General features: G+C 53.9%; 2 protein-coding genes across 5 annotated transcripts in view; one reads left to right on the forward strand and one right to left on the reverse strand.

Moving 5' to 3' along the window:
- The window catches only part of SPEN (spen family transcriptional repressor), a 113,831-nt gene extending 101,791 nt beyond the window's left edge, over nucleotides 1-12,040 (forward strand). For all 4 annotated transcript variants that reach the window (XM_053577184.1, XM_053577185.1, XM_053577186.1 and 1 more), the window contains 5 exons: nucleotides 202-8,677; nucleotides 9,125-9,628; nucleotides 9,795-9,989; nucleotides 10,292-10,450; nucleotides 10,868-12,040. In XM_053577184.1, the coding sequence (XP_053433159.1) occupies nucleotides 202-8,677; nucleotides 9,125-9,628; nucleotides 9,795-9,989; nucleotides 10,292-10,450; nucleotides 10,868-10,999 (9,466 nt within the window). In that variant the 3' untranslated portion in view covers nucleotides 11,000-12,040. The remainder of the gene's footprint in view (nucleotides 1-201; nucleotides 8,678-9,124; nucleotides 9,629-9,794; nucleotides 9,990-10,291; nucleotides 10,451-10,867) is intronic.
- Nucleotides 12,041-13,395: 1,355 nt separating this feature from the next.
- ZBTB17 (zinc finger and BTB domain containing 17) overlaps nucleotides 13,396-23,991 on the reverse strand; it is a 31,976-nt gene continuing 21,380 nt past the window's right edge. Inside the window, exons 2-15 of the mRNA XM_053577188.1 lie at nucleotides 19,048-19,254; nucleotides 18,158-18,346; nucleotides 17,427-17,567; nucleotides 16,946-17,071; nucleotides 16,273-16,514; nucleotides 16,043-16,185; nucleotides 15,652-15,952; nucleotides 15,206-15,293; nucleotides 14,996-15,112; nucleotides 14,789-14,909; nucleotides 14,545-14,675; nucleotides 14,061-14,270; nucleotides 13,862-13,951; nucleotides 13,396-13,781 (exon numbers count right to left, since the gene is read on the reverse strand). Of these exons, the coding sequence (XP_053433163.1) occupies nucleotides 13,498-13,781; nucleotides 13,862-13,951; nucleotides 14,061-14,270; nucleotides 14,545-14,675; nucleotides 14,789-14,909; nucleotides 14,996-15,112; nucleotides 15,206-15,293; nucleotides 15,652-15,952; nucleotides 16,043-16,185; nucleotides 16,273-16,514; nucleotides 16,946-17,071; nucleotides 17,427-17,567; nucleotides 18,158-18,346; nucleotides 19,048-19,254 (2,390 nt within the window). The 3' untranslated portion in view covers nucleotides 13,396-13,497. The remainder of the gene's footprint in view (nucleotides 13,782-13,861; nucleotides 13,952-14,060; nucleotides 14,271-14,544; nucleotides 14,676-14,788; nucleotides 14,910-14,995; nucleotides 15,113-15,205; nucleotides 15,294-15,651; nucleotides 15,953-16,042; nucleotides 16,186-16,272; nucleotides 16,515-16,945; nucleotides 17,072-17,426; nucleotides 17,568-18,157; nucleotides 18,347-19,047; nucleotides 19,255-23,991) is intronic.

Genomic DNA, 23,991 nt, shown 5'->3' on the forward strand with positions numbered 1-23,991 from the left:
CCAGATTTCAAGCACTCGATAACCTTACACTTGGCTAGTGGCTGCTGTGTTGGACAGCCATTGCAGTTTAATCAGTTAACAAATGATGAAATAATATCAAAATCTTTTAAAAACAGGATTTTCAAATAACATGTAGATGATGTAATGTGGAAGTGATGAGGAAACAAAAGATCTAGTAAAGTCTTTTTTATTTTTTGGCAGAGAGGAACGAAGGGGATCTTATGACTATAACCAGGATCGTACATATTATGAGACTGTTCGGACTCCAGGCACATACACTGAGGATTCCAGGAGGGACTATCCAGCTCGAGGGAGAGAATTTTATCCAGAATGGGAAACTTACCAAGGGGAATACTATGAATCACGATATTATGATGATCCTCGGGAATACAGGGATTATAGGAATGATCCTTATGAACAAGATATTAGGGAATACAGTTACAGGCAAAGGGAACGAGAAAGAGAGCGTGAAAGATTTGAGTCTGACCGGGACAGAGACCATGAGAGGAGGCCAATTGAACGAAGTCAGAGTCCAGTGCACTTGCGCCGTCCACAGAGTCCTGGAGTGTCTCCCTCCCAGTCAGAGAGGTTGCCAAGTGATTCTGAGAGGAGGCTTTACAGCCGATCCTCAGACCGCAGTGGAAGCTGTAGCTCCATCTCCCCTCCAAGATATGACAAACTTGACAAATCTCGTTTGGAGCGTTATACAAAAAATGAAAAGACAGATAAAGAACGAACTTTTGATCCTGAGCGAGTGGAGAGAGAGAGACGCTTAATACGGAAGGAAAAAGTGGAAAACAAAACTGACAAGCAGAAACGAAAAGGAAAAATTCATTCCCCTAGTTCTCAGTCTTCAGAAACAGACCAAGAAAATGAGAGAGAACAGAGCCCTGAAAAGCCAAGGAGTTCTAATAAACTGAGCAGAGAGAAAGCTGACAAAGAAGGAATAGCAAAAAATCGCCTGGAACTCATGCCTTGTGTTGTTTTGACCCGAGTGAAAGAAAAAGAGGGAAAGGTCATTGACCACACTCCTGTGGAAAAGCTGAAGGCCAAGCTTGATAATGATGCTGTCAAGTCTTCTGCCCTGGATCAAAAGCTTCAAATCTCTCAGACTGAGCCTGCAAAATCTGACTTGTCTAAACTGGAGTCTGTTAGAGTGAAAGTCCCAAAGGAAAAGGGGCTTTCGAGCCACATTGAAGTGGTAGATAAGGAAGGCAGGCTCAAACCCAGGAAGCATGTCAGACCTGAGCAGCCTGCTGACGGGGTGAATGCTGTGGATCTGGAGAAGCTGGAAGCAAGGAAAAGGCGTTTTGCAGATTCCAATTTGAAAGCAGAAAGACAAAAACCAGAAGTCAAGAAAAGCAGTCCAGAGATGGAAGATGCTCGAGTGCTTTTAAAAAAGCAGCCTGACATATTGTCTAGAGATGTCATTCTGTTGAGGGAAGGAGAGTCTGAAAGAAAGCCTGCAAGGAAAGAAATTCTTAAAAGAGAATCTAAAAAAATCAAACTGGACAGGCTAAATGCTGCTCCCAGCCCCAAAGACTGTCAGGAGATTGCCAGTACTCCTGTTGGTTCTGGCTCAAGGCCCAGCTCAGACCTACAAGCACGACTGGGAGAACCAGTGGGTGAATCTGTGGAAAATCAAGAAATCCAATCAAAAAAACCCATTGCCTCAAAACCACAGCTCAAACAGCTACAGCTACTAGATGATCAAGGGTCAGAGAGGGAGGATGTTAGGAAAAACTTTTGTAGTCTTCGTGATGAAACCCCTGAACGTAAATCAGGCCAGGAGAAATCACATTCAGTAAATACTGAAGAAAAAATTGGCATTGACATTGATCACACACAGAGTTACCGAAAACAAATGGAGCAGAGTCGTAGAAAACAACAGATGGAGATGGAAATAGCCAAGTCTGAGAAGTTTGGCAGTCCTAAAAAAGATGTAGATGAATATGAAAGACGTAGCCTTGTTCACGAGGTAGGCAAACCCCCTCAAGATGTCACCGATGACTCTCCTCCCAGCAAAAAGAAAAGAATGGATCATGTTGATTTTGATAGCTGCACCAAGAGAGAAAGGAATTACAGGAGTTCACGCCAAATCAGTGAAGATTCTGAAAGGACTGGTTGTTCTCCCAGTATCCGACATGGTTCCTTCCATGAAGATGATGATCCTATAGGCTCTCCTAGGCTCATGTCAGTAAAGGGGTCTCCTAAAGCAGACGAGAAAGGTCTCCCCTATTCTAATATAACAGTCAGGGAAGAGTCCTTAAAATTTAATCCTTATGATTCTAGCAGAAGAGAACAGATGGCAGACATGGCCAAAATAAAGCTATCCGTCTTAAATTCTGAAGATGAACTAAATCGTTGGGACTCTCAAATGAAACAAGATGCCAGCAGATTTGACGTGAGCTTCCCAAACAGCATAATTAAGAGAGACAGCCTTCGGAAAAGGTCTATACGAGATCTGGAACCTGGTGAGGTGCCTTCTGATTCTGATGAAGATGGTGAACACAAATCCCACTCACCAAGAGCCTCTGCATTATATGAAAGTTCTCAATTATCTTTTTTATTGAGGGACAGAGAAGATAAACTACGTGAGCGAGATGAAAGACTTTCTAGTTCTTTAGAAAGGAACAAATTTTATTCTTTTGCATTGGACAAGACGATCACACCGGACACTAAAGCTTTGCTTGAAAGAGCTAAATCTCTCTCTTCATCTCGAGAAGAAAATTGGTCTTTTCTTGATTGGGACTCTCGATTTGCTAATTTTCGGAACAACAAAGATAAAGAAAAGGTCGACTCTGCTCCAAGACCTATTCCTTCCTGGTACATGAAAAAGAAGAAAATTAGGACTGATTCAGAAGGGAAAATGGATGATAAAAAAGATGATCATAAAGAAGAGGAGCAGGAAAGGCAAGAATTATTTGCTTCTCGTTTTTTACACAGCTCAATCTTTGAACAAGATTCCAAGCGACTGCAGCATCTAGAGAGAAAAGATGAAGACTCTGACTTCATTTCTGGTAGATTATATGGTAGGCAGACATCTGATGGAGCAAACAGCACAACTGAGGTAATTCAGGAGCCAGTAGTTCTATTCCATAGCAGATTTATGGAGCTCACACGAATGCAGCAGAAAGAAAAAGAAAAGGACCAAAAACCCAAAGAGGTTGAGAAACAGGAAGATACAGAGAATCATCCTAAGACCCCAGAATCTGCTTCTGAAAATAAAGAGTCAGAATTGAAAACTCCACCTTCAGTTGGGCCTCCCAGCGTCACAGTCGTAACTCCAGACGCCGTATCAGCAGCACTGGAGAAGACAACTAGTGACAAAACGGTGGAGGCGTCTCCAGTAATAGAAGAGAGGACTGTGGAGGCAGCCACCATCTCAGAAGAAGCAAAGCCTGCATCTGAACTGGCCCCTGCCCCCGCGGAACAGCCTGAGCAGGTGGACCTGTCCACGGCAGTGGACACCAGCAAAGGTGCTGCCGTGGCTCCTTCAGTGGTCGAAGAAAGTTCATCAAGTGACCAGCTGCCTTACCTGGATGCCAAGCCTCCGACTCCCGGAGCCTCCTTTTCCCAGGTAGACAGCAGTGTAGACCCAGAACCTGACAGCACCCAATCACTTTCTAAACCAATTCAGAAGTCAGAGGAAGCCAATGAGCCACAAGCTGAAAAGCCAGACTCAGGTGCGGGCATGGAGCCTAATGTACATCAAAAAGCTGAAGTTGCGCCTGAAGTTCAGCCTCAAGCTTCTGAAGATTTAGAAGTTGATCCTCCAGTTACTACAAAAGATAAAAAGCCAAACAAGAGTAAACGTTCCAAGACCCCAGTTCAGGCAGCTGCAGCAAGTGTCATGGAGAAGCCCGTCACAAGGAAGAGTGAGAGGATAGATCGGGAGAAACTCAAGCGGTCCAGTTCTCCTCGGGGAGAAGCACAGAAGCTTTTAGAATTAAAGATGGAGGCAGAGAAAATTACGAGGACTGCTTCTAAAAACTCTGCTATGGACCCTGAACACCCAGAACCAAGTTTGCCTCTCAGCCGAACCAGGCGACGGAATGTAAGGAGTGTTTATGCAACCATGGCTGACCGTGACAGCCGCTCTCCAGTCAAAGAGCCTGTTGAGCCACTACGAGTGACCAGAAAGAGGCTGGAGCGAGAACTTCAGGAGGCTGCAGCAGCTCCCACCACTCCTCGAAGGGGAAGGCCTCCAAAAACACGCCGTCGAGCTGAGGAAGAGGATGAGCATGAGGCCAAAGAACCCACAGAAACACTCAAACCAGCTGAGGGATGGCGATCCCCTCGATCTCAAAAGAATGCGGCTGCTGGTGGTCCCCAGGGAAAACGGGGGAAAAATGAACCGAAGGTTGATACTGCACGTCCTGATGCCACCACTGAGGTGGGCCCCCGAACAGGTGAGAGAGAGAGTCACACAGCATCTAAGGCTGGGGAAGAGGAGGCAGGGAGCCAGCAGAAACGTGATGGCAAAGAAGCCAGCACAGACAAACACCCCCCTGAATCCACCACCACTGAGGTGGTGGAGAAAAAGCCAGCCCCTGAAAAACCCTCTAAATCAAAGAGGGGAAGATCTCGAAACTCAAGATCAGCAGTGGACAAATCTTCAAACCTAGAAAATGTGGGGGCTGCCGGGGCAGTGGGACAGGCAGGCGAGAGGGAAGCTGTGGTGGTGGCAGTCTCCCCCGAGAAAAGTGAGAGTCCCCAAAAGGAATGTGGTTCATCATCCCAGTTGAAAAGTGATCCAGTTGACCCAGACAAAGAAGCAGAGAAGGAAGATGTATCTGCCTCTCAGTTGTCCCCAGAAGTCACTCAATTAGCTAAGCAGATGGAGCTGGAACAGGCTGTGGAGAACATTGCAAAGCTCACCGAAACGTCTGCCAACACTGCCTGCAGGTCTGCCACAGACACACCAGAGGGTCTCTCCCCAGAGGTCAAGGACAAGCCTGCACACCAAGCAAGTGAAACAGAGCTGGCCGCAGCCATTGGCTCCATCATCAGTGACATTTCTGGGGAGCCAGAAAACTTCCCAGCACCTCCACCTTACCCCGCAGGATCTCAGACAGATCTACAGCCTCACCCACAAGCGCAGCAGCCTCCTGAGGAAGGAATGGAGCCTGAGACTGACGAGGCTATTTCTGGCCTCTTGGAGACTGAGGCTCCTCCAGAATCTTCTGGGCTACCAGTCAGTGCTCCTGACCCCTCATCAAGCCCAGTAAATACCAAGGAAGCCAGAAGGAATAGCAGTGAAGCCCCTCCCTCAGTGCAAGAAGCCAAAGGGTCCAAAGAAGTAGAAGTTGCTCTTGTTCGGAAAGAGAAAGGGCGCCAGAAGACGACCCGATCACGCCGCAAACGGAATACGAACAAGAAAGTGGGGGCCCCTGTGGAGACCCCCATCTCTGAGACTGACCAAGCTCCAAGCAAGAGTCCTGCTACAAATGAGGGGATGACGGTACAACCCCCAGAACCTCCACAGGAAGAAAAGCAGAATGAAAAACCCCTCTCTGCGTCTCCCCAACCGTGTGCTTCTGACCCGAGCAAAACACCGTGTGCTTCTGACCCGAGCAAAACACCGTGTGCTTCTGACCCGAGCAAAACACCGTGTGCTTCTGACCCGAGCAAAACACCGTGTGCTTCTGACTCGAGCAAAACACCGTGTGCTTCTGACTCGAGCAAAACGCCGTGTGCTTCTGACCCGAGCAAAACTCCATGTGCTTCTGACTCGAGCAAAACTCCGTGTGCTTCTGACTCAAGCAAAACTCTGTGTGTTTCTGACCTGAGCAAAACTCCGTGTGCTTCTGACTCGAGCAAAACTCCTTGTGTTTCTGACCTGAGCAAAACTCCGTGTGCTTCTGACTCGAGCAAAACTCCGTGTGCAGAGAATTTGTTCCAAGAAAGCAACGTTGAAGAAAAGACTCCAACCAAAATGTCTGTGCTCCCAGACCTGCCCCCTGCCTCGCAGCCAGCAGCAGTGGATGGTGATCCTCAAGCCAGGTTCAAGGTCCATTCAGTCATTGAGAGTGATCCAGTGACCCCGCCTAGTGACCCCAGCATGCCCACACCCACACTTCCTTCTGTAACTGTAGCAAAGTTCTCATCGCCTGTCATTTCTGGGGGCATCCCACACCAGAGCCCCCCTCCTAAGGTGACAGAGTGGGTCACAAGGCAGGAGGAGCCACGGGCTCAGTCTACCCCATCTCCAGCTCTTCCCCCAGACACAAAGGCCTCTGATGTTGACACCAGCTCCAGCACGCTGAGGAAGATTCTCATGGATCCCAAGTATGTGTCTGCCACAGGTGTCACTTCCACAAGTGTCACCACAGCCATAGCAGAGCCCGTCAGTGCTGCTCCTTGCCTGCATGAGGCACCACCCCCTCCAGTTGAGTCTAAAAAACCTCTTTTAGAAGAAAAAACAGCTCTAGTGACAAATGCCTCTGACACACAAACCTCAGAGGTTCCAGCAGCTGCTGACAAAGAAAAGGTGGCTCCAGTCATTGCTCCCAAAATTACTTCTGTTATTAGTCGGATGCCTGTCAGCATTGACCTGGAGAACTCGCAGAAGATAACCCTGGCAAAACCAGCTCCTCAGACCCTGACTGGCCTGGTGAGTGCTCTGACCGGCCTGGTGAATGTCTCTCTGGTCCCAGTCAATGCCCTGAAAGGCCCAGTGAAGGGCTCAGTGGCCACTCTGAAAGGTTTGGTGAGCACCCCTGCGGGACCTGTGAACGTCCTGAAGGGGCCTGTGAATGTCCTCACAGGGCCAGTGAACGTTCTGACTACACCAGTGAATGCCACCATGGGCACAGTGAACACAGCCACTGGTATGGTGAATGCTGCCACAGGCCCAGTTAATGCTCCTACAGGTGCAGTGAATCCCACGGCAAGTGCAGTGACAGTCACAGCAGGTTCAGTTACTGCTGCATCTGGTGGTTTGACTGCCACAGCAGGTGCAATGACAATGGGAGGTGCAGTGATCACATCATCAGCTAAGTGCAAACAGAGAGCGAACACTAACGAAAACAGTCGGTTCCCCCCGGGGTCCATGTCTGTGATTGATGATCGTCCAGCAGATGCAGGCTCTGGGCCAGGGCTGCGGGTGAACACATCAGAAGGGGTTGTGCTCCTGAGCTATTCAGGGCAGAAGACTGAAGGCCCACAGAGGATCAGCGCCAAGATCAGCCAGATCCCTCCGGCCAGTGCAATGGACATTGAATTTCAGCAGTCAGTGTCTAAATCCCAGGTCAAACCTGATTCTGTCACCCCATCACAGCCTCCACCCAAAGGCCCTCAAGCCCCTGCAGGCTATGCAAATGTGGCCACCCATTCCACTCTGGTACTGACTGCCCAGACATACAATGCCTCTCCCGTGATTTCGTCTGTGAAGGCAGACCGCCCATCCTTAGAGAAGCCCGAACCTATTCATCTCTCAGTGTCCACACCTGTCACTCAGGGTGGCACAGTGAAGGTTCTCACACAGGGCATAAACACACCCCCAGTATTGGTTCACAACCAGCTGGTCCTTACCCCAAGCATAGTGACCACAAATAAAAAGCTTGCTGACCCTGTCACCCTGAAAATTGAGACCAAGGTCCTCCAGCCAGCTAACCTGGGGTCCACTCTCACACCCCACCACCCTCCTGCAATGCCCAGCAAATTGCCTGCAGATGTGAACCACATCACCTCAGGGCCCAGCACTCCGATGGAGCGAACTGTTTCCCACTTGGCAGCCACAAAGCCAGATACTCATGTTCCTCGACCGAGCGGACCTGCACCAGCCCCATTCCCAAGGACAAGCCACCCTAGCAGCACCACGTCCACGGCGCTCTCAACCAATGCCACGGTCATGCTGGCTGCAGGCATCCCAGTGCCTCAGTTCATCTCTAGCATACACCCAGAGCAGTCTGTCATCATGCCACCCCACAGCATCACCCAGACTGTGTCTCTGAGCCACTTGTCCCAGGGCGAGGTGAGAATGAACACGCCCACACTGCCCAGCATCACCTACAGCATCCGGCCAGAGACACTTCACTCTCCTCGAGCCCCTTTGCAGCCCCAGCAAATAGAAGTCAGGACCCCACAGCGGGCCAGCACCCCCCAGCCAGCCACAGCTAGTGTGCCTGCACTGGCCTCACAGCACCCTCCTGAGGAGGAAGTTCATTACCACCTCCCTGTCGCCCGAGCTGCGGCCCCTGTGCAGTCAGAGGTACTGGTCATGCAGTCAGAGTATCGACTGCATCCGTACACGGTGCCCCGGGATGTGCGGATCATGGTACATCCACATGTGACAGCTGTCAGCGAGCAGCCTCGGGCAGCAGAGGGGGTAGTGAAGGTGTCGCCAGCCAGCAAGGCCCCTTCACAGCCAGGGAAAGAAGTCACCAAGACATCAGATGCCAAAGCAGCCCCTGCCCCCACCTCCATCCCCACCCCTCATGGTGAGGCCCGCATCCTCACAGTGACCCCCAGCAACCAACTTCAGGGGCTGCCTCTGACTCCCCCTGTGGTGGTGACCCATGGGGTGCAGATTGTGCACTCCAGTGGGGAACTGTTCCAAGAATACAGGTATGGCGACATCCGCACCTACCATGCCCCAGCTCAGCTCACGCACACTCAGTTTCCTGCTGCTTCCTCCATTGGCCTGCCTGCCCGGACCAAGACCCCTGCTCAGGTAAGAGAGCTGGGCATCTTTCTTGCCCTCTGGACGTATGTTGGGGGCCTCAGTGGGCTTTTAAGCAATACCAACCTTTCAGTTAAAGTAGTGGTTAAGGCATAAGTGAATGTCCCCCCTTAGGGGACAGATAGTCCCTAAGATATATCTGTCTTTTCGTGGAGTTAAAGAGGAGTATCATGAATTGGGGACGAAAGGATCAGATCAGAAACCTCCGGATGTGGGAAGCAAGCTCTCTCTGGGAATGGTGGGTGTGCCAGTTCCTGTGCACGGGGGAGGAGGGAGGTAGGAGGTGACTTCTTACCTGAATTCCTGAGAGCAGCACCATGATCAAGCTCCTTCTTGACTTCCATGGGCTTGACTTACAGGAGACACCCTATATCTGGGGCAGGGGCTTGTGGACAACAGACTGACTATATCACTTTTTGCCTTCCTTCCCAACCCCAGGGCCCTCCTCCTGAAGGCGAGCCCTTGCAGCCTGCCCAGCCTGTGCAGTCCACACAGCCTGCCCCACCTGCACAGTCCTCACAGCCTGCCCCATCTGCACCACCCTCACAGCTCAGCCAGCCTGGCCAGCTGCTGAGCAACAAGATGCCTCAAGTCTCCCAGGAGGCAAAGGGAACCCAGACAGGAGGCATAGAGCAACCTCGCCTCTCAGCTGGCCCTGCAAACAGGCCGCCTGAGGCTCATGCCCAGCTTCAGAGGGCACAGGTGGAAACAGGCCAGACTTCGTACCCTTCCCCCGTGTCTGTGTCCATGAAGCCTGACCTCTCCGCCACTCTTCCTGCTCAGGCTGTCCCAAAGCAGCCGTTGTTTGTCCCCACAACCTCAGGCCCCACCACCCCACCAGGACTGGCTCTGCCACACACTGAAGCCCAGCCAACCCCCAAACAAGATGCCTCTCCACACTTGACTTCCCAGAGACCTGTGGACATGGTTCAGCTCCTGAAGGTAAGCACGGGCAGGGACCGCCCCACCTGTCCCCCAGATGTTGTGCTACGTTAAAAATGTCCTTAGATTTCCCCAACTGACCTAGATCAGCAAGCCTAAAGTCACACTTGGTGTGGCTTAGCTCTCCAGGCACATACTCACATCCTATTTGTTTCCCTGGGAGCAGAAGTACCCCATCGTGTGGCAGGGCCTCCTGGCCCTCAAGAATGACACAGCTGCTGTGCAGCTCCACTTCGTCTCCGGAAACAACGTCCTGGCCCATCGCTCCCTCCCCCTCTCTGAAGGAGGACCCCCACTGAGGATTGCCCAGAGGATGCGGCTGGAGGCCTCACAGCTGGAAGGGGTTGCCCGAAGGATGACGGTAAGACCTGGGTCCCAGGTGAGCAACAGGAAGGGAAGGCCTGGCTGGCCCCTGCCAGACTGTCTCTCTGGCCTGTTAATGGAACAAACGTAGCAGTGATTTTCTTGACATGGGCACGTTTCGTATCTATTTGGAAGTATAAAATGCCTCTAGACCAGAAACAAGGCTTTTTTCATTCAACAAATATTAGACTTTGAAGTCATCTCGGAGATGGGAGTTTCTGTGGGCTGGATACCTTGAGCTGCACATGGACAGCTGTTTGGTTAGGAGACCCCTGACTGTGATGGTTGCTTTTGTTCTAGGTGGAGACAGATTACTGTCTGCTGCTGGCACTGCCCTGTGGCCGTGACCAAGAGGATGTTGTAAGCCAGACGGAGTCCCTCAAGGCTGCCTTCATCACTTACCTGCAGGCCAAGCAGGCGGCAGGAATCATCAATGTTCCTAACCCTGGCTCCAATCAGGTTGGTTGGCCTTCAACTTTCGCAGGTCCTCCTTCCGCACATGTACACACAGGTGGGGCTGGTTGAGGCCAAATAGGTGGTCTGACTAATCTGGTGCCAACTAAGAATAGGTGTTTGTCAGAGGAAATGGGCAAAAGGGCATTTTGGACAGAGGCAGCTAGCAGAGCATGTGGGAGGGGCTGCCACTGTACTTTCTGGAGAGAACCCAGGGGACTAGTGAGAGCAGAGGTGTTCCTTGAGGGTCCAGAGGGCCCCTGGGTGTTCAGGTGTTTTCTGACATTGGCTAAGGTGTTTTCTGGTGAATGCAGTCATGGAGATGATTGCTGGATAGGGCTTCTTCTGGGCCCTGTTGGAAATGGAGTTGTAAGTGATGTGAAGACAGAGGGTCCCACTTTGTTCTCTTGTCCCTGTCTCCAGCCTGCCTATGTGCTGCAGATCTTCCCACCCTGTGAATTTTCTGAGAGTCACCTGTCCCGTCTGGCCCCAGACCTCCTTGCCAGCATCTCCAACATTTCTCCCCACCTCATGATTGTCATCGCCTCTGTGTGAGCCACTGAATGGCCCCACCTCGGTGTACGTTCCCGAGGCTCTGCAGCAAAAATACACAGGACAAACAACCCAGCCATGCAGGGGAAGACGCTGCTGAAGGGGACAGTCTCCACTGCCAGATGGCCAGCCTCTTGCTCTCCTGCCTGCCCGGCTCAGTCGGACAGACTTCTCTGGGCAGTGGTGCTGCTACCTTGTATGTTTACATGATGCTTTAGCCCAAGGACAGAACACCAACTGATGGACTGGCAGACACCCTGGGGCTGGGGTCTCTCTCCTCTTTTTGGAGAAAAGGAACAGGGCAGTGGAATGAATTTTTTTTGTTTTTGTTTTTAAGAAACAAGAAAACAGAACTGCCTTTGCACTAAATTAGTGACCTGGACTTTTGCACAGTGAAGACAGGCTGTGACACTCTGGATGTCTTGGTGTATGTGAACACTCGTTTCGAACTTTAATGCAAGAAGGACTTTTAACTTCTGCTGAGACCTTGGGGTCAAGGAACATTTCATTGGGTTTTTTTGTCCCCACCCTCCCTTCTCCTTGCTCATTCGGATGCATCACCTTTCTTAATTCTCCTGCTGCCACCATTAGCGATTCACCAGGATGTACAGTTTACAATTGAAAAAGAGCAAACAGAAGGATTTTCTTTCTTGGTGGGATATGCAGAACTTGGGATTTGTGTATATATAAATATATAATATATATAAATATATATAATACTGACTTAAAAATCAGATTCCCCTGACATACATTTTTTTTAATCTGTGCCAAAAATGTGTTTTCAGAGAAAAATCTTATTTTCATACTCAGACTTTGTATTGTCACTCATTTGTATAAGTGCACTTCAGTACAGCACGGGCCCTGCTCCTGAGATGTGGAAGTGTCACACAGCACCTGTACAAAAAGACTGGCTAATTCCCTCTTCCTGGTACCTTGGCCTCTCCCAACTCCCTAACACTTATTAATTTATGAAACTGTTTTTCTCAGCGCAGTTTTGTTTTGTGTGTCCATTGGATTACAAACTTTATTAAAAAATACAAAACATGTCAAGTGTGAATGTGATTGTTACTTGGGTGGGAGTTCCAAGGGTCCTAGGCTTATGGCAGCAGTTAATTCTCATCCCACTTTTGCCACACTTCCCAGTGTGTGTGCGCACACAACACAGGTCTGTATATGGAACCTGTTTTCTCTTTGCCACGCTTAGTCTTCCCCAAGTATTAGTTTACCTTGTATAAGAGATTTTTGTTGGGGAGGCTGAACTTCCATTTTTTAGTGTTGTGGTGTAAACATCTGTGACACCTCACGGTCCTTCCTGCCTGGTGTGTAGGTGATGTGGAAGGCACCTGGATACACCTCGCACAGCTTAGCTTTCTGGTCTCTTGCCCCTTCTCCCAGGTGGAGCAGGCTGGCTCCAGGGTAGTGGGCAGAACCAGACCTGTCCCTCCCGGGGCTCCATTAATCCTGCAACTGCTTCTGGACAGGAGGATGCTCTGCAGCTGGCTCCATGACAAGTTGTGGACTGCGGAGGGGGACAGGGACATGGGGCTAGAGTTGGCGGCCTCTCTCACAATACCAATGAGGCTGCTGCAAATGGGCCTGTACACCTGGTGCAGGAAGACAGTAGGTGTTCCCTCTGAACAAGGGATCACAGCTGCTGGGAGTGAACTGTGGAGAAGGGGCTGAGATGGCGTCTCTTGACGGTTGAGGCGGCTGCTCCACTGGCCCCACCTGCTGTGCTCCCAACTCCCCACTCAGGTTTCCAGCTGCTCCTTCTTGGCCCTCCAGGGCCCTGGCCTGGTGGTAGAGACTACTGATTGAACATAAGTGGTCGCTCCCAAGAGATGGCAAGGCTTGGCCTCAGGCATCAGGCCAGGGTTACTACTGATAGCAAGTATGGACCTTCCTACTCCCCGGGCCCATGGGAACTGGGCTGGTGGTCTGGGCCTGTCCCACTCCTCTGCCTACCTGGCAGAATCACCCTGGACTGAAGAAGGCACAAAACCACTGCAGCCTTGGAGTTGGGCTGTTTCTGGATTGTCTGGCCCTGGTAAGCAGTTGTGGCCCTGGGGAGGGGGGAGAAATGGGGTCCCAACTGCACTTGATGGGGGAAGGGAAATGGGTCCTAAAGTTGAACAAAGGAGAAGCCTCCAAGGAGAAGACTGGAGGAGGAGATGGGGCACGTGGCGCCATGCTCTCTTGGGCCCAAGTGTGCCACCACAGCCCATCAGGGCAAAAGCCAATCTGGTTTTAAGACTGGTCCCGGGGTTCCAGTCCCATTCTGCAGGAGGGACAGCCTGGCTTTCCCAGGAGGCTGGTTCCTGGGTGGTATAGCCTTTCTGTGGCAATAGCTTTAGCTGCCCAGCTCCCCCTCTCACCCCCACAGGGACCTAAAAGCAGCATTAGAAAATAATCAAATTTATTCTCTCTAGGGAATGGGGCCACCCTTCTGTTCCAGGATGCCACCCATCTTTAAATAAACAGTCCAGGGAAGAGCTGTCTGCTCACTCAGCAGGTGGCGGACATTCAGGAGCTGTGGGGGGGGTCTCTGCCAGTGCAGGCTGGCCCTCAGCCCCGTCTCGGGGGCGGAAAACCAGCTCTCCAGCCTGCAGCACCTGCCCGGCTGGCCACGTGCTGCCTGGCCCGTACTGCTGATAGAAGTCCGCGTCCGTCTGGAACATGACCAGTGCCTGGGCCGTGTGGATCCGCACGTGCTGAGCCAGGCTATTGGCGTCCAGAAACTTGTCCCCACAGGAGTCACAGGCGTAGAGAATGTGAGTGTTGGGGTCTGTGGAGGTGGGGGCTGTGGTCAGGATGGGAAGGACCTTTGGGTCCACCAGCATTCACACCCTGGGTGGCCCCTCTCACCTTCTTCCTGCACTTGCTTCACAGCTTTGCTGATCTCAGCTTTAAGTACTTCCGTCTCATCAGCTGTCACCGCGGCCCCTACTGGCACCACTGTGGGCAGAATCAGCAGGGCCTAAGGCGAAGACCACAGCACCTGCCCCACGGCTGCGTTGCCCAAAGGCAAGTTGCCATGACCACCTCTGCAGCCCACAACCCGCACCTGTGAGCTGAGTGACAGCTGTGGCTGCCAGTGCTTCAGTGGCAAGCGTGACCATGTCATCCACAGTGACCACGCTGACCTCACCACCCTCCTCTGGCTCCAGGATCTTGATGCCTGCCTTGCCCTGGTGCACAGTCTTCACGTGAGAGCGCAGGTTGTCTACCCGGTTAAAGCCACGACCACACTTGTCACACAAGTAAGGCTTCTCTCCTGGGGGGAGGCAAGGTTCTCTCCTGCCTTTGGGGGAAGGGGCAGCAGGGCGGGCGTGGGAGGACCTCACTCAACACCTCCAGTTTGCCCAGCAGCCCTGTCTTTTCCAGCTTGCACAGATACCCCTGGTGGCACTGGCATCTCTGAAAATGAACTGAACTGCCTTCAAGGCCACTTGCAGCAAGTGCCAGCACCCAAGGCTGGGGCCTGGGGGCACCTTCCCCCAAACCCCCACCAGGGGTTGGGAAGAGGCAGGCGCAGGGCACAGGCTCACCCGTGTGGATGATGATGTGCTTGGACAGGTCCCCCACGTTCACAAACGCCTTGCTGCACACACTGCACTTATGCGGGCGGATGTTGTCGTGGTGGCGGATATGATTGGCCAGCTGGCTGGACTGGACAAACCTGCAAGAGGGCAAGAGAAGGGCTGGCATGGAACTGCCCCGTTCCCAACCGAGCCCCCAGTTTGCCTTCTGATGCCCTCACTGCACCCTGGGGATGGGCGGGGGCGGCAGGACCTCTTGCCGCAGCGCTCGCAGACGTAGGGCTTCTCCCCGGTGTGCTGGCGCACATGGGCGATGAGGGAGCTGGCCTGGGTGAAGGCCTTGCCGCACATCACGCACTGGCATGGCTTCTCACCTGGGGAGGGGGAGAATGTGTTGGCGCCCACTCCTCAGCCCCACGCTCCTGTCCCCACCCTCGGCTGCACGGGGCTGCTCACCCACCCGTGTGGATGCGCACGTGCCGCTGCAGAGCGCCGGGGTCCGCAAACTGACGCTGGCAGTGGATGCACACGTAGGGCTTCTCCCCACTGTGGATCCGCAGGTGCCGCTTGAGGTTCCCTGTGGCGAGACCAAGGGCAGGCCTGACTTGGGGCGCCACCAGGCGGCCAGGGAGCAGTGGTATGAGCGCAGCCAGGGCAGCCCTGGCCCTACCTGAGGTGGTGAACTGCTTCCCGCACTCCCGGCACTTGAGGGGCCCGTCTGCGATGTGGATCTTCAGGTGGGCTTTCAGATTCCCCACCTGTGTCCAGGCAGGGGTCAGCAGGGCCACCCACACTCAGCCCTGGCCTCTCACAGCCCCTCCCACCAGGGAACGAACAACGCTCAGGCCTCCCCGAGGCCTCTGGACGGCTCCCTCGCTCCTTGGGCCAATGGGCTCTCCCAGGTCCCCGCAGTGAAGGGCCCACCTACACCCTGATGCAGCCTGCCCTCCTGGTGGCCTCCACAGAGCTGTCGGGAGCTCCACCCGGGTAAAGTCACTTAGGTGCCATCAGGAGGGAGCTCCAGCTGTGTCTCCCCACCCCACATGGCATGCGTCGGGGCCGCGGCCCCCCGCGACAGGGCCTCCTGGACGCCGGCTCTGGGAGGAATCTGCACACCTGGTTGAACTTCTTGTCGCAGTGCGGGCACTTGTGCTCCTTGTCGGTGTCATGGGTCTCCAGGTGGCGCATCTTGGAGGTGGGGTCGGAGAAGGAGCGGCTGCAGTAGTCGCACTGGTAGGGCTTCTCGCCGCTGTGCACCAGCTGATGGCGTTTGAGGTTGCCCGAGGTGGTGAAGAGCTTGCCGCAGTCCTCGCAGCGGTAGCGCGCCTCGCCCGAGTGCCGCTTCTTGTGCAGGTTCAGCAGGCTGATGAGCCGGTAGCTCTTGCCGCACTCCTCGCAGCCGTAGGGCTTCAGCGGGCTGCGGGTCAGAGGTCGACAGGGAGAGGCGGGCTCGCGGGGGCCGGGAGAGGCGGGCTCAACGGGACCCGGGGTCCAGTCCGGGCAGTACCTGTGCGTCTTCTCGTGGGCCTTGCAGGCGGCCGGGTCCGAGAAGGCCTTGCTGCACTCCCGGCACGAGAAAGGCTTCTCGCCGGTGTGGATGCGGATGTGGCGCTTGAAGTTCCCGGTGTGTGTGAACTCCTTGCCACAGTCCTGTGGGCACAGCAGGGCGGGCGCGTGAGGAGTTGCGCCCGCGGCGGGAGGCCCGGGAGGGGCGGGCCGGCCCCCAACAGGCCGCACCTCGCACTTGTGGATGACGGAACCGTAGGCCTTAGACTCCGTGCGGTCACCATAGGTGCCAGAGCGCAGGCTCCGGGTCTCTGCGCCGAGCTCCTGCCCAGAGTCCGTGCCCACCGACTCCTCGGTCTCCTCGGGCTCGCCGTTCTCCAGCTGCAGCCCCTCCTCCTTGACCTCGGCAGGCCCCGCGCCCTCCTCCTCCTCCAGCCCCTCTTCTCCTTTCCTGGCCGGCTCCACCTCCATTTCTACGAAGAGAAGGGCAGGCACTGAGAGGGCGGGAGGGGCCCGCAAAGGGCAGACTGTGCGCTCTGGCGCTCTGGCACCTCCGCACGTGCTCTTTCTCTGTGTGAGCGCCTTTAAGGGGCTCTGTGGCCTGCGTATCTGCTGCTTGGGCATGGCACCTGAGTCGGCAGAGGTGGCCCTGTCCCACTTAGGGGGGGAGGTGCTGTGCACAGCAGGCACCCTGTGTGGTGCTCAGCTGGGAAAGGAGCAGAGGCTCCAGGGCTGTAAGGATACTTCTGTGCTAACAGAAACACGACCAAGATTCTCTACCAAGGAATGGCTCTTGAGATTCCAGAACAAGACAAAAGCTGAAGTGAGTGGTGGCTCCAAGTGGGACCAGCTGGAGGTGGAAGGAGAGGGAGCCGGGCTCCGGGCTGGCCCTGGCCCACGGTACCTTGCTCCAAGCTCTCCGACAAAGCAGCCTCTGCTTCTGCAGCAGCCATGCCACTTGTGGGGTCTGGCTTGAGTTCCACGGGCATCGGCTCCCGGGGGGCATCAGCCTTTTCCGTTTGCTCCGCACCTGGGGTGGGATGGGGATATACTGGAGGCTGAGCTGGAATTCTCTGTCCAGGAGCTGGACCGCTTTGCTGGACCAGGCCCCTGGTAGTGGCTATGGCCCAGGAGGGGAGGTCCTGGCACACCTAAGCTCAGGCTGCTGGTGTCTCTGCTGTGGCTGGAAGGATATCCCGGAAAAATGAACCTTTCTGGGTTACATGAGCACAGAAAGTGTAAGTTCCTGTGCCATCTACCGCAGAGGTAGCCCCCACTGTGTCACCAGCACAGGCTGCTGGCAAGTCATGGGACGGGCATTCCAGCTTCCTGCTGCTCCCTCCCTCTCCAGGACAGCCAGCCAGGTCCTCAGCATCACAACTCACCAGGGGCTGCACTCTCGGCCTGGCCACCTCGCTCCTCTTTGAGCTCCCTGCCTGGCCCTATGGGTGGACTGCTTCCCACTTGGTCCAGCCTGCTTAGCATAGTGGTGGTAGCCTTCTCCTCTTTGGCTCTCTTGTCCCCTCCTGGAGATGGAACAGGACAGAACTGCCATTTCCCATCAAGTGCCCACCTCGTGGAAGGGTGGGGTGCTCAGAACTTGCTAGCTCTTTCAGATCTTCCCTGGGGATACATCTCAGCAGTTTGTTGCTTTGTTAATTATTCACAACAGGCCCACTCCATGCCAGGCTGCCAGCTGGGCACTGGGCATATAGCAGTGATGGTGCTGCGTCTGTGGGGCTTGTGGGGGAGACAGACTTCACACGTGCAATAAGGAGGCTGATCAGAGGTCAGTGCTTGGAAGGAGAGCAGTCCTTTGAAAGTGTACAAGGAATCTAGACTGCAGTGGTGTCTGAGGGATTAGGGGGATGGAAGGAAGAACTGGAAGAGGAGAGCTTGGAGGAGACCCACCCATGTGTAGAGGGGCTGAACCACCACGGCTCTGGTCCTCTGCTGGTGAAAGGCAGGAAAGGGCCAGGCAGAGGGACTGTCCTCAGACCTTACTGTGGCAAACCCTCACCAGCACCCACCACGAAGGTGCCCAGAGAGTCAGAGGCAGAGCCCCCCTCCCATAGCCCCCACTGGTTGCTCAGGAACATCCTGCCAGTCAGCTTACCCTCTGTGGCCGAAGCCTCCACATTTCCCCCAGGCCCAGTGGCCGGCTCAGCAAGTGACTTGAGGGCATGGCAGGCTGTGATGATGTCCTGCATCTGGAGGAAGCTGGCCACAGCCAGCACATCATCCACATTCTCAGGGCTCAGGCTCAGCTTGGCTGTATACATAAACTCCAACACCTGCCCCAGGCCTGCCAAGGACAGGACAGGCATCACGGACCCAGGGCAAGACCCTGCATTGGCAGCCTGCCCCACTCTACACAGCAGTAGGGCCCCAGGACTCATGACAAACTGAGTGGCCTCTCTCTCCCATGCTCCCAAACGAAGTGCACCCACTGAAGGTATGAACGCCCACCCTGCACCAAGGATGGGTGTGAATACCTGGCTTACACACCCTCTACCCAGCTACTGCACCTTACCACTAAAGGACACTCCAACCCGACTGTGCCAGCAGTGGCTTTGCTGGAGCTCTGCTGCCAGCTCTGCAGTTACTCCAGACCACTCATCTGACCTCTCACCTTCTGCATCTATGCCCGCTTGCATGACCTTCTTGTGCATGAGTGCTATTCTGGCTTGGGAGCCCGAATCCAGGACCAGGTCTTCCTGACACTACTCCTAGCCACCCTCCACCCCCACTGTCCCCATCACCAAGCATCACGCCCACTCATGGTTAGCACTGGGGTAGTAGAGGCTTTGGGACTGACCCAGCCATGGGAAGAGGCCAGGGCCCTGCCTGCTCTCTGTCTCCCCGACAAATTCACTGTGGCCTAGATGAGCCCTTCCTGCCAGTCCTCCCCTTATCGCTCTGCTCCCTGTCAAAACAGGTCTATGGCCTATGTGCCTCCCACAGCTTCTGGCCCTCTGCAGGTTCGCCCTGGCCCGGAAGGGGTACCTGCCGCGTTACTGATGTCCAGGTGCACCACGTCCTTCTGGTCCACAAAGAGCATCTTGAAGTACTCACTACAGGCTGCCAGCACCGCTTTGTGAGCCTTAAAGTCAACACCGTCTACCACAAAGGTGCAGTCACAGAGAAGCCCCAACTGCCGCTGCTGGTTCAGCTGCTCCAAGACATGCTGGCTGTGCTGGGGAAAATCCATGGCTGGGAAGAGCCAAAGGGCCTTGGTGTGAGCACAGAGAAAGCACGCGAGCTTGAGTCAACCCCAACTCCCGGGTGTGAAGAGGAGAGAGGGAAGATTAAAACAAGTGAGAGGCATTTCTGCCACAAAAGCGTGGATAACCCCAGATACCCCCTGCAAGCCAAGACCAGTGGCTCCTCCATTCCCGGGTTTACTGGCCAGGAAAAGTTCCCCAAACCAGAAAGCATCAAGGTACCAACACAAAACAGCCACGTTTATATTTAGCCAGGTAACGACATTAGAAGTCCAAAAAAGCAAACATAAAACACTGATCACTGTTATTTCAAACAAGAACAAACAAGGTCGGTTTAACATTTTTTTTTTTTTTTTTTTACAAAGATAACACATGAAGTAATCTTAGAATAAAAGACAGACGCTTCAACAGGCACAACTAGCTTTAAGAAAACATTTCCATTTACTCTTGCTTTTCTCATTCTGTCATGGACAGGAGAAGACAAGGTGGATGTTTTACACTAGCGTTTCAGAACTTGGCCCTCCTGCTGCACCCAAGAGCTCTGTGCTAGTTCCCCACCCCTGCCAAAGTACAGATTTTTCTTTTCTGACTCATGGGCTGAGGGAACCACATAACACTGGGAAGTCCTCTGCCTCTAGAAACCTCTGTCCTAGTGGCTGTCCCTGAAGAAACAGTTAACTCTGATCCTGATCCCAAGAGCTGCTGGGCTGGCCAGTTTCTCTGTCAAGGGCCTCAGTTAATGCCTGGAAACATCACAACTGTCTCATGTGAAAATGCTCAGAAAAATTCCATGGCCTGGTGCCGAACAGTCCTGAACGGCCCAAGCCATGACTAAATAAGTATCTAAGACAGCTCTCCTCTGCCGCCCCAGCAGCACTCCAGAATCAGTCTCAAGATCAGCAATTTTCTAGGGAAAAGTAAGCAGGCCCTTCTTTCTAGAAAGAACCAATTTTGGAATGTTTCAAAATAAAAACTAACTCCTGCAGTCAGAGACCATATTATACAGAACCAACATGGATGGGCAAGGCTGTCACATACTGGCCCAGAGTCTGCTAAGCAGCAGTCTGCCAGCAACTCTGGAATCAAGTTTGGACCTCTCAGGCCTGGGTGCACACAGAGCTGCCCTGGGCTGCTTCTGGGCAGAAGAGAGAGACACTTGGGGCTCTGCACCCCCAGGTTTCAGCAGCTCCTCCCTGGCTCTGGCTGCTCCCCTGTTACATCAGCCTCCTGGGGGTGAGTCACCACTGCAGCTCTGAGCTGCAGTGACCATGTATGGCTGTTAGGCTGAGAAGTGTGCAATGAAAGCCACACCACCACATGCCAGCACAGGTCAGCCTTGGAAGATGCCAGGTCCACCTACCCTGTGATGTCTGGAAACTTTACACAAGTGAGGGTATGTATTTGCTCAGCTGGGGGAAGTCACCCACCAAGTAAGAGGGGCTGTGGCAACAAGACAAACCATGAGCCGATGAGCCACAGCATGCCAGCCTCTGAGCATGAGTTCAGAGTTGCTGCTGCCAGAGCCCCACAAACACCCTCTCCCTCCCTCCATACAGAGCTCCCAGACAGCGCTACTTCTCAGCCCTCTCCTTATATTCACAAATGCCTCTGGCTAGAGCTCTTGAGAACAGGTCGGGGGACAGCAAGAGGCCAGTCCTGCTTAAGAGGTGAGGCACTGGCTGGGCAGTCCATCTGCTGGAAGGCCTGCTGCAGAGCCAAACCAGCTGTGGCAACAGGGCTCCCCAGGCCACACCCCATAAAGGCATCTTTCTCTAAGGTCTGCAATCCCTGGCAAAAGCAAATTCCATTTGTGACCCGAAGGGGCACAAGCGATGATGTTGGCTACACAGTTCCCAAGCATCCGACATCGAGGCAAACCAACATCCAGTCCACGGGGAAACACCCAGGGTGCTCGCTCCTGGGACCTGCAGGGGATACACGCCAGGCGAGGCGTATAAGAAACCTAGGGCAGGAGCAAGAATGAGCCTGGGCCACATCCAACCTCTTCTCTCTGCTGTGCCAGTCATGTGAGCAGACAGGTGTGTGGGTGGATAAGCCCAGCCTCATCCCCAGTCACCCCGTGCACTCTCTGGAGCACCAAGTGAGCTCTCTCCCAAGTGCAGAAAGGGAGGGAAGCCCAGGGCCCCCTGGGGAAAAATCCTCAGTCAGGCCAGGCATAATTTCCTCCTCTGGAACTTGCAGGTAAGACCCAGACCTTTCCCTCACCTTCACCAGGAGCAATCTTGACAACTGAGCTGGGAGGGGCGCCTCCCAGGCCCTAAAATAGCCAGGGGGAGCTTCAGCCAAACCTACCAAGTACAGAGTTGTTTCCAGGCCCCTGGCTGGAGCCTTTTGAAAGCAGAACCTTCTAGCAGGAAAATGATCTGACTTGCCAGGAAGATAAATTTGAGAAAAGCCTCCCAGCCAACAGGAAGGATGAGGCCCGCTGGCTTAAAGGCCAGGTGACCAATCTGCCTTGTATAGGGCCCATGGCTGTCACAGAACACAGACCATGGAGCTTTCAGGGAAAGGGTACAAAGCCCAGCCACAGAGCTCTCCTAAGGTACCCTCGTGTCCAGAGGTTTTGGGTCCAGAAGACCAGTAAAGGCCAGGGACAGGCTGTGTGGTGGCCCAGGACATGGGAGGATGTCCACCCCACCCCCTGCTCACAAGAGAGCAGCTGCCTGCCCATGAGCAACGTCTTCCACCCGCGCCAACTGCGCTCTTCCGGTGCAAGAGGGGTGGCTCCTCCCACCTGGGGTATTGGGAGGAGAAACCAGAAGCCTCTACAGCAGTGGTTCTCAACCTTCCTAATGCTGTGGCCCTTTCATACAGTTCCTACGGGTCGTGACCCACAGGTTGAGAACTGCTGCTCTACAGTCAGCTCCAGCAGAGAAGTGCACCTATGGGGCATATGTCTGCCAAAATCAAAGAAAGAAGAGAAAATAGGGAGGATAAAAGGGGAGAAGGAAGAGGACAAAGAAAGGGGAGGCAGGGAGGTTGGGAGCTGAAGAAGGGAGAAAAGCAAGGCACACGCAGAGGCTACCAGCACAAGGCCACCAGCCCCCAGGGACTGTGAGCAAGAACATGGTGCCTGATATGAAATGGTGTCACCCACAGAACTGCGTGGACTTTACAGCTGAAACAAGGCATGTGGGGCTCAGAGGGGTGGTCCCAGCTCGGACTCCTCAGTAGGCTGCTTGCCAGGAAGCCCCAGCTGCCCCTCTCCCTAAGGCATATAGTGAAAAGGGGTCACACCTGCTCCCTTGGAGGGACAGAACTAGAACTAGGCAGCCCAGCACCTCCAAACATACACAAAATGTTCTGGACTGATCTAACCTGTGTCCCATTTCCTCTTTTATCTACCCCCCCAGTGATAGGAACCCAGCTCAGACAGATACAGGAAGCTGAGGGGGCCGCACAGGTCCCAGGAGCACCCCATCCTGAGTGCATGCTAAGGGGTGCTGCCTGGGGAGACTTTACCCATGGTGACAGGACTCACAGCCAGCCAGCTCTTCACCACCACCTGGCACACTGGCGAGGGGGGAAGGGAGGAAATACTGCCCCTGCTGGGACGTGGTGCCCTTCCCTCAAGCACATGGTGGGGATCCCCCCATCTCTCCCCACCTTCCTTTATAACAAATGTGGGCACTAGTCAAAGCTACTAACAAGAAAGACCCACAATCTTAGAAGCACAGGAAATGCAGACAGAACAAGACCAGAATCCTCATTTCAGATGCACAAAATGAAGCCCCCAAATGGCACGTGGCTTGCCAAGGGGCCTCTGTCCACTCACAGACTGAACTGATTCTCCCACACAAAGTCCTGACTGCACTCCGGCACCTTCCCAGTTTTTACCCTTGACCTCAGGTTTGAGAGCTGGGATGCTCTCCTGATGACCAGCAGCCTGGTTGGACACAGCCCTGGCCTGTCTCACAAGGAAGTCACTGTGGGATGAATGAGAGGTCCCTGAGGAGCACCTGCAATGACTCCAGACAGGTACAACTCACACATGGACAAGGATGGTGTGGGGGCCGGTCTCCAAGGATGGCCCCTCCAGATCCTCCCCTCCCTGACAGTGCCTGCCACACCTCCTATGGAGAGATGGAGCCTCTTTCCCTTCCCGTGGAACCTAGATGGGCCCAGTCAGGCCATGACGATGTAGTGACTGCGCCAGTTCCAGACCTGGACCTAAAGAAGCCTGAAGATCTGCCCTGGCTCCCTTGGAATCCAGCTGCCACACTCTTGGAATTCCAGGTCCCCCTGTTGGAGAAGGCAGCACGTGGAGGAGACAGCAACTGTGGAGAGGCCACATGGAGAACAGCAGAGGCACCCGGCTGACAGCACTGAGCCGCATGACAGAGATGCTGGCCCAGCCCAGCCCAGCTGCATGCTGTCACACGAACAGCCTCAACCCACGCCCTGGGGAGCAAACAACTGCCCAGTCAACCCACAAAATTATGAGAGATAATGAATAATGACTTAAGCCACTAAATTCTGGGGTGGGCTGGTATACAGCTAAAGATAACTGAGACAGATGGTAAAAGCATAAAGAAAAGGGAATGATTAACCAAAAGATTCAGGATGCTGGAGGAAGGGCAATCAAGGCCTTCTGAGCAACATGTACACATTTCATATGCTTTAGTATGAAGACATAGTTCAAAACTGAACGCAGTTTGTTGCTGTTGTTGTTGAGACAGAGTCTCACTATGTTGCCCTTGGTAGA

The sequence above is a fragment of the Nycticebus coucang genome, chromosome 22 (genome assembly GCF_027406575.1).
Source record: "Nycticebus coucang isolate mNycCou1 chromosome 22, mNycCou1.pri, whole genome shotgun sequence".
Lineage (NCBI taxonomy): Eukaryota > Metazoa > Chordata > Mammalia > Primates > Lorisidae > Nycticebus > Nycticebus coucang.